Raw genomic sequence first — 14,482 nt, 5'->3', positions numbered from 1 at the left:
AGCAGAATTAGACTTAGGAGAAACAATATCATCGGAAGATAACAAAGGTTGAGTCGCATTCTTCGACCTCATCGTTGTTGATTTGCGACGATAATAAGTACGACTAAAATCTTTCATAAAACACCAATAATCAAGAAATAGAAAAGGAAACAAAGATGACAAAGAGTAAGTAAGAATGCAGAGAAGCGAAATCGAAGTACGAGTGAAGAGAAGAAGAAGAAGTAGAAGAAAAATGGAGGAAAACTTGAAATTGAAGCTGAACAAATGGCGGTTTATTTTGGAAAAAGAAAAAAAAAGGAAGAATAAACGTTGAGAGAATAAGTTGGGTTGGAGTAATAGGTGACGCATTTTTGGGCTGGACAAATGTGTTTAAAAACAGGCCGGGCCAACAAAATTGCTTAAACAAAAAGTCGGGCCAACAAATCCGCTGGACTGACGAAAGGGTTGGTCAGGCTTGACTGACCCAATAGTTTGTGTTTTTTAATATCCTTACCATTGTTCATGTGTTACTCCATAACAAGTTTAAAATTACTGTTTTTTCACCATATACCCATGAGTTTTTGTTTATTCACCATATACCCCTAAACTTTTTTAATTCATCATATACCCCCGAGTTTTCACAAAAATACACTAGATACCCTTGATAACTAATGATTGTTATTTCTTTAGTCATTAGCTTTAATTATGACCCGAAACCACCCTAAATACATTCCCCTACCCCCCGAAACCACCCACATTCCTTTTTCCCACCCCTCAAACCACCCCAAATTTCCTTTGCTCATCCTCAAAATCAATCATACGGATATAGTTATGGAGATTTGGAGTGGTTTCGGGGGTTGGAGAAAGGAGAGGAGTGGTTTCGAGGATTGGGGAGAAACATCTAAGGTGGTTTCGATGCATAATTAACCAAATTCTACTCATCTTATTGTCGTTAGGGGTATAAGGTGAATTTTTGTAAAAACTCAGGGGTATATAATGAATTTAAAAAATTTCAATAGTATATGGTGAATAAACAAAAAACTTACGGGTATTTGCAGTGGCGAACCCCAGGACACAATATTTTTAAAAAATAAAATAAAATAAAATAAAACTATTCCCGATGTTATTTTCTTTTTTGCCCTTTAGGTCTCCCAGCCTCCCAGGGGCCAGGACACAGTACTCCTTCCTCTCTCTCTCCTCCATTGAACATAGTAGAAATTCTTCATTGAAGGAGCTTCTGAGCTTTCGCTCCTCCATTGAAGCAGTCTCTAAGGTGAGATGCTTCTTTCTTTAATTCTAATATTAATTTTGACAATCTAGTGTTAATCGTGTATTTAATTGTCAGTATATACTCTAATACTCAATTTCGGGTTCTTCGAAGTTGGATAATTGAACTATTGGTTATATACTCGAAGAATTTAACGTAATTTTTGGAGTCTAGTTTGATAATTGAGTCAATTTTGGTTGCTAATGTGTTGCGGGGTTTGGTTTGTCCGTTTGTGTAACTCATTAATGTCAGGATGAAACCATGAAAATTCCAAGGGGTGGGGGAATGGTTTCAGGTAGGTGAAGCACCGTCTCAACCAAACCAAGGCACCACATCACCTTGCACTACCGATCTAATCGAACCACTGCACCAGCACCTCCATTTCAGTTTATGTTGTTATTCTAAGGTTGGGGGGAGATTTCAGGTAGGTGAGGGTGGATTTATGGGGGTCAGGGTGGATTTTCGTTGGGTGGAGGTGGCTAATCAATGGTAAGGGTTTTTCGAGAAGGTGGAGCCGTGGAGGTGAATTTAAGGGGGCGAGTAGATTTTTCAGGAGGGTGGAGGTGAACTTATGAGGGGTGGGTGGGGTTTCTGGTTGGGTAGGTGAATGTCATGGTGATGGTGGTTTTTGGGTGGGTTTTGAAGTTAAGGGCAGTCAGGCGGTGATGATTTGGGTGGAGGTGGTGGCAGTGCAATGGTGGTGTGGTGTGTCTTTGGTCAGTCTTAGGCGGTTTCGGGTCAGGGAACGAGGAGATAGAAAACGGATCTAGAACGAAGGTCAAGGTGAAATCATCGGTCTAAGATTTTTGTTTTTACCTGTCAATTGCTAATTTTTATTGGGGGTTCGATTGATTCAGTGTTACTCCGTAGATGTTAATTTTGCCAATATGTGCTAAATTTGTTAATTTATTTTGATAGAATTGATCTACTAAATTACTAATAATTCAGAATTTGTCACTGATAGGACAACCTATTAATCAAATTCTGGATCCACCACTAGGTTTATGGAGAAAAAACCGTTAAAATTAATGGTTCGAGAGAATACAAGGTCACTAAAATTAGACCACCACGGTGCATTCGATGAGACATGACTAATTTGACCCTTGATCAAAAGTGGACCCAACCAAATTGTACCAACTAAAAAAAACGATCTGGGCTCACGTTGGTCAATTGAAATCTTACGTGGCAAACAAACAGACATTTTTTTTTCTCAGCTGGGTTTCTTCTTCGAAAAGGGTAAACTGTTTATTTATTACTCCGAACAAATTTTCTAATTAGGGATTTAGGGTTTAAATTTTGGGCCAAAAATCGAAGTTTTTCAATTTCTTGGATCTAAATCGAGTTAAATTTTCTTCGTTTTCGAAATTTCTGGAGATTGTTTTGAAGATGAAATGATTAATTTTACAGAAATATCTTAACAATGGATTCTCCGGTGGTAGCTGTGAAAGATAACAAGCTATTAAAAGGAGCTTTTGCAGTCGGCGGAATCATGGTTACTCTCGTCATCTATGGTCTTTTACAGGTAATTTAAACCCTAATTATGGCCGATTAATTTGTAAAACAATCAAACTTGATGATTTTCGTCTTTATTGTTATTTGTTTTTGTCTGTAATGACTTTGTTGTTATCTGTGTCGATTTTTCCACAGATTTTAATGCTATTTTGAATAATGTTGATTAACTGAAACAGATGATAATAAGTTGCGAGCTCAATAATAATTGTGGAACATTTAAAAAGAGTTTTTTTTGTTGATTTATATCAAGTTTGCAACTGATATTTAGTGAAATTTAAGCTGTAAAGAATAGTGGAAATACGATTAATTTGTGCAGAAATTAGCGGTTTTTGATGTGAAATCATCAAAATTTGCGGCGATATGATTAAGATTGAAGATTTGAAGGCAACATTTGGTGTGATGAATGTTGAATTATATGCTTATTGTATTTAATACTAGTAATTGAGTTGAAGAATGTTACATTTTGCTTATTTATGTGGTGTACTGAGCTGAAGATTTTGTGATCTTGCAGGAAAAGCTCATGAGAATTCCGTATGGGCAAAACAAAGAATTTTTCACATTCTCACTATTTCTAGTCTTCTGCAATCGTCTTACAACCTCAGCTGTATCTGCTGCTTCTTTAGTGGTAAAAACGTTATTAAACTGGTCTAGATATGTTGTGACTGATTTGGCTTTAATATACTTGACATTGCATATAAACTGTTTTGCTGTAATGCTGATGTATTTGTGTTGTTTATGAAATTATGCGTTAATTGTGTTGTGGTTTTGACTCTTGCCGTTCGTCGATTTGTTTCTTTAGGCGAGTAAGAAAGCTTTGGATCCTGTTGCCCCTGTTTATAAGTACTGCTTGGTGTCTGTAACCAATATTCTAACCACAACATGCCAGTATGAAGTAAGTAAATGCTCCTGAGATAGAAGTGAATTTGATGAAAACCATGGTCAATCTGTTAATGCCAGAAGTTTGGGATCGGAGTTTAAACCAACCTTCTTGTTTTCTTTCAGGCCCTTAAATATGTCAGTTTTCCTGTCCAGACTCTTGCAAAATGTGCCAAAATGATACCAGTCATGGTAAGTTTAAACCAACCTCCGTGTTTTCTCTCAGGCCCTTAATTTTAAACCTGTTAATTTTAGTGACCTGCAAATTTTTTTTTTCTTCTTTTCTTTTCTGTTTTTGGGATGGAACGCCCTTTGATCTTGTAAAGTGGACTCTCTCTCTTAGTTGCAGGTGTGGCCTAGACCCGTATTTAACATGCTCTTATTAAATTTGCCACTTTCCATTTCGAAGGGTGGAAAATGACTAATGTTAATAGCTTGTTTCAAAAATATCTAAAGGGCCAAGGCTAGCGATATTTCTGCATATCTTATTTATTAGCTTTCTTTGCTAGATGTTTGATCCACTCTCTTTCCTTGCATTTGCAGATTTGGGGTTCTATAATCATGCAGAAAAGATACAAGGGGCTCGATTATTTGTGGGCTGTCCTTGTAACTGTTGGATGTTCTGTGTTTATTCTGTATCCGGTTAGTATTATGGTTTTGTTTAAATTTTTGTGCAGCTTGAGATTGTGATTGTTAGTGCTGTTGTAATCATCTTCATGCATTTGAAATGGTGTTTTGTGGTTCATTATAACTAGAGTATTCTTTATAGATTATTTCCCTATTATTTCTTCTTGGAATTTTAGGCGTTAGCATCTAATCATGTAGTGGTAGCGTGCTAATGCTCATATTCAATATAAATATGTCTTGTAGAAGGAAATGCTTGCTTTATACTGCATTTTTTTTTTTTTTAATTGCACCACTTGGTATGAGCACAAAATTTAAGAAAAAATGTAAAAGATGGAATATGTCAAAAGTGCCCATGTGATAAAAATAGATGAGAGAGAGAAAAGGTGGGGTAATAATGTTTTTTTATCACATGTGAACAAGGGTAAGTTGGGTATGTGTGTGAACACAACCAAAAAGTTAAAAAAAAAAAAACCAAATAAGAAAATGGTGCAATTAATATGCAACTTCCCAAAAAGGAAAATGATGCAATTAAAAAAAAACGGAGGAAGTATTAATCTTTAACTGTATTAGTTGAAAGTTGTCTTATCATTGGCAATCACGATTGGGTAGTACCACCCCCCCCCCCAATCTTTTTTGTGGGAGTCATGACCCTTTTTGTTGCTGTTGAATACAGGCAGGAGATGATATCAGCCCCTACAAGAAAGGGAGAGAGAGCACGGTTTGGGGTATGTCCCTCATGGCAGGCTATCTGGGGTATTAGTCTTGCACTTTAACTCACTATTTTATCCTGTGTTGTGCTGCTTTGAGTTTCACATGCTGGCTGACTTTATGCAACATCTTCCTTTCCTGTGAGTTTAGCAGTGTGTGGGGATTGGGGAAGTTCTATGGTTTACCCCAACTTACTACCTGGGATTTTGCTGCCAAAATGTTCCCCTATTACTCTCTTAAGCAGTAGCATCCTAATCATCCCTCTACTCCACTCTTTTGTTAAGGAGGAGGTCAATATGTTTACACTTGAAGCAGAGATATTCTCTATAGGTCTTGCTTAGACTGGTATACGATAAAGTGAGGGAGATACAATATTGCTGAATTTTAAATGATATCATTTGCATCCTATATTTGAAGAAGGATAGCCTGTCAGAGTACTCTTTTTCGTTGCACTTGATCTGGGAATTAGCAACTATACAAAGCACTCTATTTCACCCTATGTTTCTGTGGACTTGTTTCGATTTTTGACAATTTGAGAGATCTTGGGATTGTCATAACATATTGATTATGTACTTATTTCCCTATCCTGATATAAAGTCTTATTTATTTGGTGAAATAGCATACTTTGCATTCTTCTTTCCTGACTTCAATGTCTCAACTAGCTTAAACGTCATAAATGTCATTGTTTCCTTGTGGTGCAGATTTGATGGCTTTACAAGCACATTCCAAGATAAATTATTCAAAGGTTACAATATGGAAATACACAACCAAATATTTTATACCACATTGTGCTCCTGTGTGCTAAGTTTGACTGGTAGGTATACCCTGTTTATTATTCTATTGCTTCATGCATTCCCATTTTGTCTATTTGTGCTATTCTGATGTGTGGGGATGGATATTCATATTGAGTTTACATATGATGCATGCCATGTTACTGGTTCGCCTGACTTGTGTTGAAATTACTGAAACCAAAATCTTTAATACCTTTGATGTGTTTGCTTTGGGTTGGATTGATTTTATAAACACAATTATCTGTGGAATGTGGACTTTGCACATATTTTGATGAATTTGCTTTTTTGCTTCGCAGGACTTGTATTACAAGGGCAACTTCTAGCAGCTATAGATTTTATTCATAGACACAATGATTGTTTATACGATATTGTATTGCTTTCTATTGTAAGATTCATATCTTTTCTCTTAATCTATTATTCTAACAGTTCATATGCCAATCTTAGGAAACTCAATTTGCAACATGTCTTAATCTTCAATTTTTCATGTAAGTTGGTGGTGCATCATAGTAGCTTATATTGGAGCTTGTACAGGTAGCTACTGCTAGTCAGTTCTTCATTTCTTATACAATTCGGACCTTTGGTGCTCTCACTTTTGCAACCATAATGACTACAAGACAGGTGAGTTTTGCTATACATGTTTCGTTTTTGTTTCTTTGTTATTGCTGAAACAAGTGTCCTCTATAAATGCAGCTTATCAGCATCCTACTCTCATGCCTGTGGTTTGCTCATCCTTTAAGCCCATTACAATGGCTTGGAGCAGTAAGACGTTTGACCTTTTGGTATTTTTGTCCAAAAATGTAGTGATATTGTTTAATAATGCATTATCCTCCACCAGGTTATTGTATTCGGTTCACTATATGCGAAAAGCTTCTTGAGGGACAACACCCAAAAATCCCCTCCTCCAACAGACGAGCAAGATAAAGAATTGGCTCCACTAAAGGGCAACCCGTAAGTTGAAAGCATTTTTTTTAATGTCGTAGTTTTGCCCCATGTTGAGGTTGCTAAGTGACCCCATTTTCTTAGACGTGATGTTGTAGAAGGGGATTTTGGCGATAACGGATATATATTATTATAGTCTAGGGATTTTTATAGTGAAAACGGATAGTTAGTTTAATAGTCGTAGGGAACATGACCGGGTTGATAATTTGGCTTTTCTCTCCTATATTTCTAAACGGAAAGATGAATAGGTTAAGTTATTGTTAAGCAAGTCGGCAATTCAGCTAATTTATGTGAAATATTCCAACACACTAAGTGTATATGTTAATCTTGATCTAACCTTATGAGTTAGCATATTATCACGTGTTGACTATGCCATAGTCCTGCATTGTGCATCACTCGACAAGTGCCCTCGAGTCAGGCTTTTCCACAGTGGCACATCATGCCTTCAAAATGCACCTCTTAACACGCCTTCAAGCTCCAAGCTCCAAGCTCCAAGAAATGCCCCTTGAATGAACTAAGCCGCCTCAGTATCTGTGGTATGTCTGGTCACTCACGCTATGATGTACGAATGAAGGTTGAGTTGGAAGAGTACACATGGGAATGCTTACTTGTGTTGAACTCTTAATTTAAATGTATACTTGACGAGGGTTTTAGTCTTGAGTACGTCTTCCATGGTATTTTTTTTGTTTACCAAAGTAGACTAGTAATATTTAATTTCCTAAGTACAATAATCAAAAAGATGTTTTAAATTAATTTCGGGTTTTTTTTCTTCGCATTTTATTCACCTGAGACCGAGGTATTTTAAATTTTTAATTGAGTTTAAGTAATCCTTATTATCCCTTATCTCTTAGGAAATCATGTTGGTTATTTACATTGTTAAATAGAGTAAAAAAAACATGAAAAAAACATGTATAAATTCTCATTGAACATTCAAAACAGAACCCGTCAAGGTATTTTTTTTGTTTACAAAAGTAGACTAGTAATCTTTAATTTCCTAAGTACATATAATCAAAAAGATGTTTTAAATTAATCTCGGGTTTTTTTCTCTTCGCATTTTATTTACTTGAGACCGAGGTATTTGTATTGAGTTTAAGTAAAATCCCTCTACGAGATTTCTATTATTCAATTCAGCTTGAAAAGAAAGATCAAGCCCATAAGAGCTCTTTTTATTATCCCTTATCACTTAGAAAATCATGTTGGACATTTACATTGTTATATAGAGTACAAAAAACATGAAAGAACATGTATAAATTCTCATTGAACATTCAAAACAGAACCTATAATTAAATAAAATCTCAAGCATCCTATATGCGAAAATCGCTTATTCAAATAGTCCAACCATGGTATCAATTTCTGGTAATTTAACTAAGCATTCATTTTCTTAAAGTTGGAAGAGGGAAAAAAATTTCATCAGAAGTCCTTGTTGAGCGGAATTGCTGCTCGATCTCAGTAGGCACCTTGAAGGCGGCTTCCAGCACTAGTGGCGATAATGCCTTCCAGACTGAAATCTTCCCTGCTAAGTGTGTAAAAACAGGACTGCAAAGTGCAAACACCGCGAAAAAAGTATGTTAGAAGATCAATCTTTAGTCTTAATAACAAAAACCAAATACACCAATACAAAACAAAGGAGTCTGTTTCTTACTCTGGAGTAGAGATGATCGAAAACCACTCCAAGCCATCATCATCCGCAATCTTTGAAACAACAAAAAACCGGGGCACGATGAACAGATTGTTTGCTGTGATCGTGATCTCCAACACCCTCTTACCATCAACCCCGATTACTTGAACTACCACTACCTCTGACGATGTAAGTCACCTGGTAGGCAGAGTCACAAGAGAACCCTGGAGAGCACATAGCTTTTTCATTGAGCCTAATAAGGTCAGCCCCAAGGCCTACCTCACCCACCAAGGGCCTCCACCCTTGATGTCAAAATCCAATGGAGCTTCCTCACAAATTCAATGCTGTTCCATCACGGTGTTCCTTCTTGGGTTTAGGCATTTTGTGTTCCAAAAGTTCTCGTGCATGTCCTCTTATACTTTATGTGATTTAACATTTTAAACACGTAAGAACTCTACATAATAAATCAAGAAACCGATATAGCAATTAACCACATGTAGCTCAATTTACTTCTTGAATTAATTAGTGATGAGCACATACAAATTATTTTCATTAATCTTCCTTAATTATCTAGTTTGATATATAAAATTGCACTATTACTACCTTGCTGCATAATAACACTAATAAACCTTTCTTGATTCAATCTCAAGTAAATGAGTGAGTATAAATAATAAACTAATTTGTTTGACTCAACTCCAATAATTAAATGGGTGAGAAATAAATCATGAACCATTCTCAATAATTCTAACTTTTACTCTATTCAATAATCATAAGCATTTCCTCAATTTGAACTAATTTCCTAAACTTCGTGCCAAAAGAAGTATAATGCTAAAAAAAACGGAGTCACGTTGAATCTAATGAACCTTTACACTTCATAGTTGAATGATTATTAAATCAAAATGTATCCAGAAAAATCAATATGTATCCAGAAAATGTAAATGTATATATAACGTATAATGCCTTTATTTCAATCCTTTAATGGAAGACCATTCGCCTTCTCAAAATTTACATCTTAGACACCACACTTTTAAACCTTCACAGGTAAGATAAAAATAAAACATCAACAATATCTCAATCATAACATTTTCCCTTTTTTTTTTATAATGGAAAATAAAATCAAAACGACACACTGCAAACAGACAATAACATAAAATGAAGTACAAAAGTATTATCCAATTATCAGCACTCAGGTGTGAGGGTATGATCTCTCTTAGAATCCTTGCAATAATCATAAACCAAGTAGTTTCTTTGGGCCCAATTCATCGCCGCGACTTGTTGTGGGCTGAGGTTATTGGGCCCAGAAGGTGAAATTTTTGGAAGGCGACATGATCCTTTAGGCCCACCTAATTCACAGCCCGCAATCTTGAAATTTCGGTATTGGCCCACAAATGGTTGATAATTGTAATTTGCTTTGATTTTACCATCTTCAGTGGCCCAAGATGAAGCATCCCAAATTGATCCATACATGTACATGGGCCTTTGTGGAAACGTGGCATCACTTTTTCTAGGGTACCTTCTTATAGGCACATCATCCACTAAGAATCTGCAACGTGGCCCATTAAATTTCATTATTTTCCACATTATTGTATAATAAAATAATATTAATAATAAATGATGATCCCTCCGTATTTTAATAAGTGTTACACTTTGATCGGCACATAGTTTTAGGCAAGTTAATTGACTTAATTAAAATAAGAGGTAAGTGGGGTAGTTGGAGTATTATAAAATTGTAAAAGAAAATTAGTAGGGTTAATAATTTATTGAAAAATAATGAATGTGAGAGGAAAGAAGTTATAAAAAAGTCATAGTGGGTTTTTCCAAAAAAAAAAAAAAGTAGTGGTGGGTTTAGGTGGGGGCTATGAGAGGAGAGAGATATAATATTAAAATGTAGTTTTTTGCCAAAAAAAAAGAAGTGTAACACTTATTAATACACGGCCGCATTTGGTAGGTGTAACACTTATTACAACACGAAGGGAGTAATAGCGAACGCTACGGGGTGTTAGATAACCCTTTAAAATAGTTATTTAAATGATATTAATTTGGGCATGCATGCCAAATCACGCGTCAATCGATGTAATTAATGTTTATTTCAGCATAATATTCTACTTTTAGTTATTTTATCCAACATTTTCGGAGCGTTCGTTAGCTTTTGCCTATTAGTAATAGTAATAATAATAATAGTTGTATTGATTTTTGAGAATATAGGACAAACGTGATTATGCCATTTGTCTTAGATATCAAAACTTTGATTTGTGACATCCTTATAATTATGGCCCGTTTATTATTTGGCTTAATTGGTCACTTTATAACATTCCTTTTCATGTTTACAAAGGGCAATTCCATCCCTACATTTTACATCAAAGGGACCATTAAAATACTTATGTTTCTATTTTGATGTGCTTTCGTAAATTTTCATGATGTTACATCATTTTCATCTGGAGGAGGTGGTGGAGGTGGATACCCTGATTAGGACGGTGTAGTCGACGGGTTGAGTTTTCATATTAGCAGAAAGGTAAGGGGAGGTATTAGTAATGGAATAGGCATCTCGGTAGAAGTAGATGTGCACGAGTTTGAGGCGATGAATTTTATATATATATATATATTTTGCAATAAAAGAAACCATAAATCGTAATAGTAATAAGATAAAGTTAAAATTCTACTGTGGCTTATTTTAAAATGGAAATTTCAATTGTAATCACATGTTAGAAGCTTTTCTCTTACATGATGGATGTTAATAGAAGGAAACTTCTATGAATGTTATCAACTTGTTTTTATTGGTTAGCTTAATTGTGGTTGTATTAAAAATCTTAATTGGTTGTCAAACTCATATGTGATATTGTACCAGAATTTTCCATTGGAAGAGTGTTGGAGTATACAAATATAGTCTACTAATTATTCATTTATTTGTCTGATAAAGCAAAGATCTTAAAAATTAACGAATCATTCAATTAAATTACTTTATATTTCCTTACCAATAATAATAGCCAAGCACTAGCTTAGCCATCTGTGATCAATAATCATTATTAACATCATTATCTTAATTTTAAATTGTTATTGATTGAACGTGATCTTTCCCAGAATAGTATCCACAATTATTGTTCATGTATGACTTAATAATTACTCTTTCCTAAATCTTAAAACAATGCGATTAAACAAAATTTTAAAATTTTATTTCACGACTTAATTTATTTAATTTTATTTTTATTTTTATTTTTATTTTAACCATCAATTGTAATACGTAATATCTTATATATGTTCTAAAAAAGCATTTTTATTAAATTTAGTTCATCCCAAAAATAATAGGCCACATATGATCTAAATTAATTATTTATAAGGTATTCAACTAAAATATCAAAACCATCCTTTACTCTTTTTCTCCACAATATATACCATTCCAATAGTTTTCCATTGAATTTTTTCTACCATATCGATGCTTGTTCCATGAGAAAATTAATATTACATATATATTTATTGTAATTTTGAATGGACATACTAGAATTATAGTGCATTCTATTAAACTTATTTTGACTCATTTCGAATAAAATCAATTATAATTAATTCTCAGTAATTTAATTCACAACTACCACACACTAATAATTTTACTTTAAAATAAGTTCTACATAATATAAACTAAATAAGACTTGACAAAATAAAGTAATTAAATTCGTTCAAAGAAATCAAATTAGTCATATAAAATTGTCAAAGAAATTGAATGTTGAACATTAAATTAATCAACTGCCCTGATGCAAATACGGATTTGGTCACTTTTTAGTAAAGGTACCAATAATTGAACCTAAAATAGTACGGCCAAATATTTATATAATTGGTTGTCAACCTCCACTATTAATTCCGACAAAGGTGATCTATATTAAGTTATAGCGTACTACTCTTCCTTAAGTTTTTTTGCTAATGTCAATGTTTTGGTGAGGTGTCGGTTCATCTTTTTTTCAAGGGTATACTTCTTGTCCCCCTCTTTTATACAATATTGTACGTCCAATGGTTCATTCTCTTATTATGGGATCTTAATTAAGCCCCATGATTTAGGGTTGTGACCATTGAGGGGAACTGGGGCCGGGAGGTCGTTTTTGGAGTTGGTCGCCTATGGAATCATTGCGTTACAGTATACTATCATTTTACTCGTAAATAGATTAATAGCATATTATAAATGAGCACTGCCTCTCAGATTGAAAAGATGAGTCATTTTCCTCTTATTATTTCCTGCATCGTTCTTCACCTCTATATTAATCCTCGATAAACCATATATTTTTTTAATCACTTTTGTGTATAACAATGTAGCGACGTGTCTCTCCTAAAATCCCAAGACCTCACTCTTATACATCAATCTTAACTTATGTAGTATGTACAACCTTTATACGCTTCCCCTAATTTTTCTAGCAAGGCCTAGTTTATGTGGTTACATTATTATGGACTTATTAACCTCTAGTTAGGATATCCCATCAATCTCTATAAATCTTTTCTATCAATAATTAATTATGGCATGAATAAATCTAAAATAGATACACCTTGCTGTTAGCTTATGAAAAAGACGTCATGTTAACAAAAGGAAAATCCCACTTTTTTCACGTCCATATTGCAATCATACAAACTAACATACAAAAATAATGAAATAAAAAAACAGATTAAGTTTTAATTGATTAAAAAGGACAATACTAATTTTACAGGATGAAACATCCTTGTTATTGTTAAAGATCGATCATAGGACAAAATTTGCCCCTTTAGCTCTCGAGTAAGCTATACTATTTTAAGGTTATGTATAATTATTGATTGCCACGTATAAAATTGCATTGATGATAAAACCGACAAGTAATAATGTATTGATTTTTTTTTTTAAATGCCATAGCCATATGTATATGATATAATTTAGCGGCTAGATATTATATCATGAAATATAAAAATCGAATAACTAAAAGGAGGAATAGGGAAAGCGATACGTACATTATGTCATTTTGTGACCAAAATATGGCATAGTTGTGAAAATCTTTGGTAGGATCAAACCATAAATGAAATTTCATTTCTCTTCCAATAAGCCTTCCATCTCCACTTCCTTCGACATAAACATTTGTCTGTAATATGTATGGTTTTCCAGGGGTTGTACCAAGGAATTCAATATCAACTTCATCATGGTGACCAGGAAAATCTTCTTGATTTGAAAGCTGCCAAAATCAGTTACAAAATTATATAAATAATTATTTAATTAGTAGGTAACCACCGCCTAAAAGTAATGTTAATCAATGTTAGATGGATTCCAATTTTATCATTTCTTCTTTGGCTTGAATTAATGTTGTTTTGATTGAGTTTTGACATTAAAAATACTGATAATAAGTAGGTTCATAGTTCATATCAATTGTTATATGTCTCAGTCAAGCCATTGAGGTATCATGTGGTGGTTTTGATTATAAATTTAACCACTTGAAATAGCACCTGAAATACTAGAAATTCCTTATATTCCGTAAATAGTAAGTCCAAAATTATGGTGCACTACTACTTAATTATGGTATGACAAATAAAAAAGAACACCACGAGTATACTATTACAAAAATAAAAGTTATGTATAATAAACTATTATTTAGTAGGCTTAATTATTATAACAAAAAAAAAAAAAGAAGTCAAGTTTATCTCCTCTATATATCGGTATCAGGTTATCACCCATGCTAACTTTTAAACAAAAAGTCACTATAAAACTGTTAATGAGGATTGAAAACCGTAATTCACAAGTTTATGAGAGTGATATGCATATCAATGAGACAAATCAAATAGCTCTTAGCTAAAGCAAAAGGAAAAAAAAAATATCGATTACCACTACTACGGTCGAGCCAGACCGTGACAGTGCCTTGTTGGAACGTCTGGTGTTGAGGACCCCATAGAGTCCTATACCCTTGATTGAAACTCAAAGGAGCAACTTGGGAACTAGGGTAGTAGCCAGGGGAAGGTTGTGCATTGCATAAATGAGACACAAGAAGAAGAGTAATGAGACACACAAAAGGGGCCATGTAATTCAACAAAAAAGAAAAGAACACTATTTTTTTCAATATTTTGTGGGGAAAAGGAAATAGTAATATTTAAAAGAAGTTGTACTAATGCTTAGTGTTTAGGGATCAAGAGAAATGAGTATATATTGAAGAGTGTGCTAATTGAAGTGGGTAT

General features: G+C 34.1%; 2 protein-coding genes across 4 annotated transcripts; one reads left to right on the top strand and one right to left on the bottom strand.

Annotated features, from left to right (window-relative positions):
- The first annotated feature begins 958 nt into the window (after window positions 1-958).
- LOC110691744 (UDP-galactose/UDP-glucose transporter 5-like) lies at window positions 959-7,512 on the top strand. Of its 3 annotated transcripts, none has more exons than XM_021868682.1 (13): window positions 959-1,252; window positions 2,654-2,768; window positions 3,270-3,383; window positions 3,558-3,650; window positions 3,761-3,826; window positions 4,178-4,276; window positions 4,935-5,014; window positions 5,671-5,783; window positions 6,057-6,145; window positions 6,292-6,378; window positions 6,451-6,519; window positions 6,596-6,708; window positions 7,078-7,512. In XM_021868682.1, the coding sequence occupies exons 2-13, from the start codon at window positions 2,667-2,669 to the stop codon at window positions 7,160-7,162; spliced, it is 1,110 nt and encodes a 369-aa protein (XP_021724374.1). In that variant the 5' UTR covers window positions 959-1,252; window positions 2,654-2,666; the 3' UTR covers window positions 7,163-7,512. The 3 variants fall into 3 exon arrangements, with proteins under 3 accessions (XP_021724374.1, XP_021724376.1, XP_021724375.1); XM_021868683.1 differs by lacking the exon at window positions 959-1,252 and adding an exon at window positions 1,370-2,029; XM_021868684.1 differs by having other exon boundaries at window positions 960-1,252; window positions 6,596-7,512.
- A 1,744-nt stretch (window positions 7,513-9,256) lies between these two features.
- LOC110691686 (xyloglucan endotransglucosylase/hydrolase protein 31-like) lies at window positions 9,257-13,497 on the bottom strand (the record flags this gene model as incomplete). Its single annotated transcript, XM_021868624.1, has 2 exons — window positions 9,257-9,860; window positions 13,274-13,497. Coding segments are annotated over 2 exons (588 nt in total), but the record flags the coding sequence as incomplete, so codon positions are not given.
- Window positions 13,498-14,482: the final 985 nt, after the last annotated feature.

This window comes from Chenopodium quinoa, unplaced genomic scaffold, assembly GCF_001683475.1.
Source record: "Chenopodium quinoa cultivar QQ74 unplaced genomic scaffold, ASM168347v1, whole genome shotgun sequence".
Taxonomy (NCBI): domain Eukaryota; kingdom Viridiplantae; phylum Streptophyta; class Magnoliopsida; order Caryophyllales; family Amaranthaceae; genus Chenopodium; species Chenopodium quinoa.
This window is presented reverse-complemented; position numbering and strand designations above follow the sequence as displayed.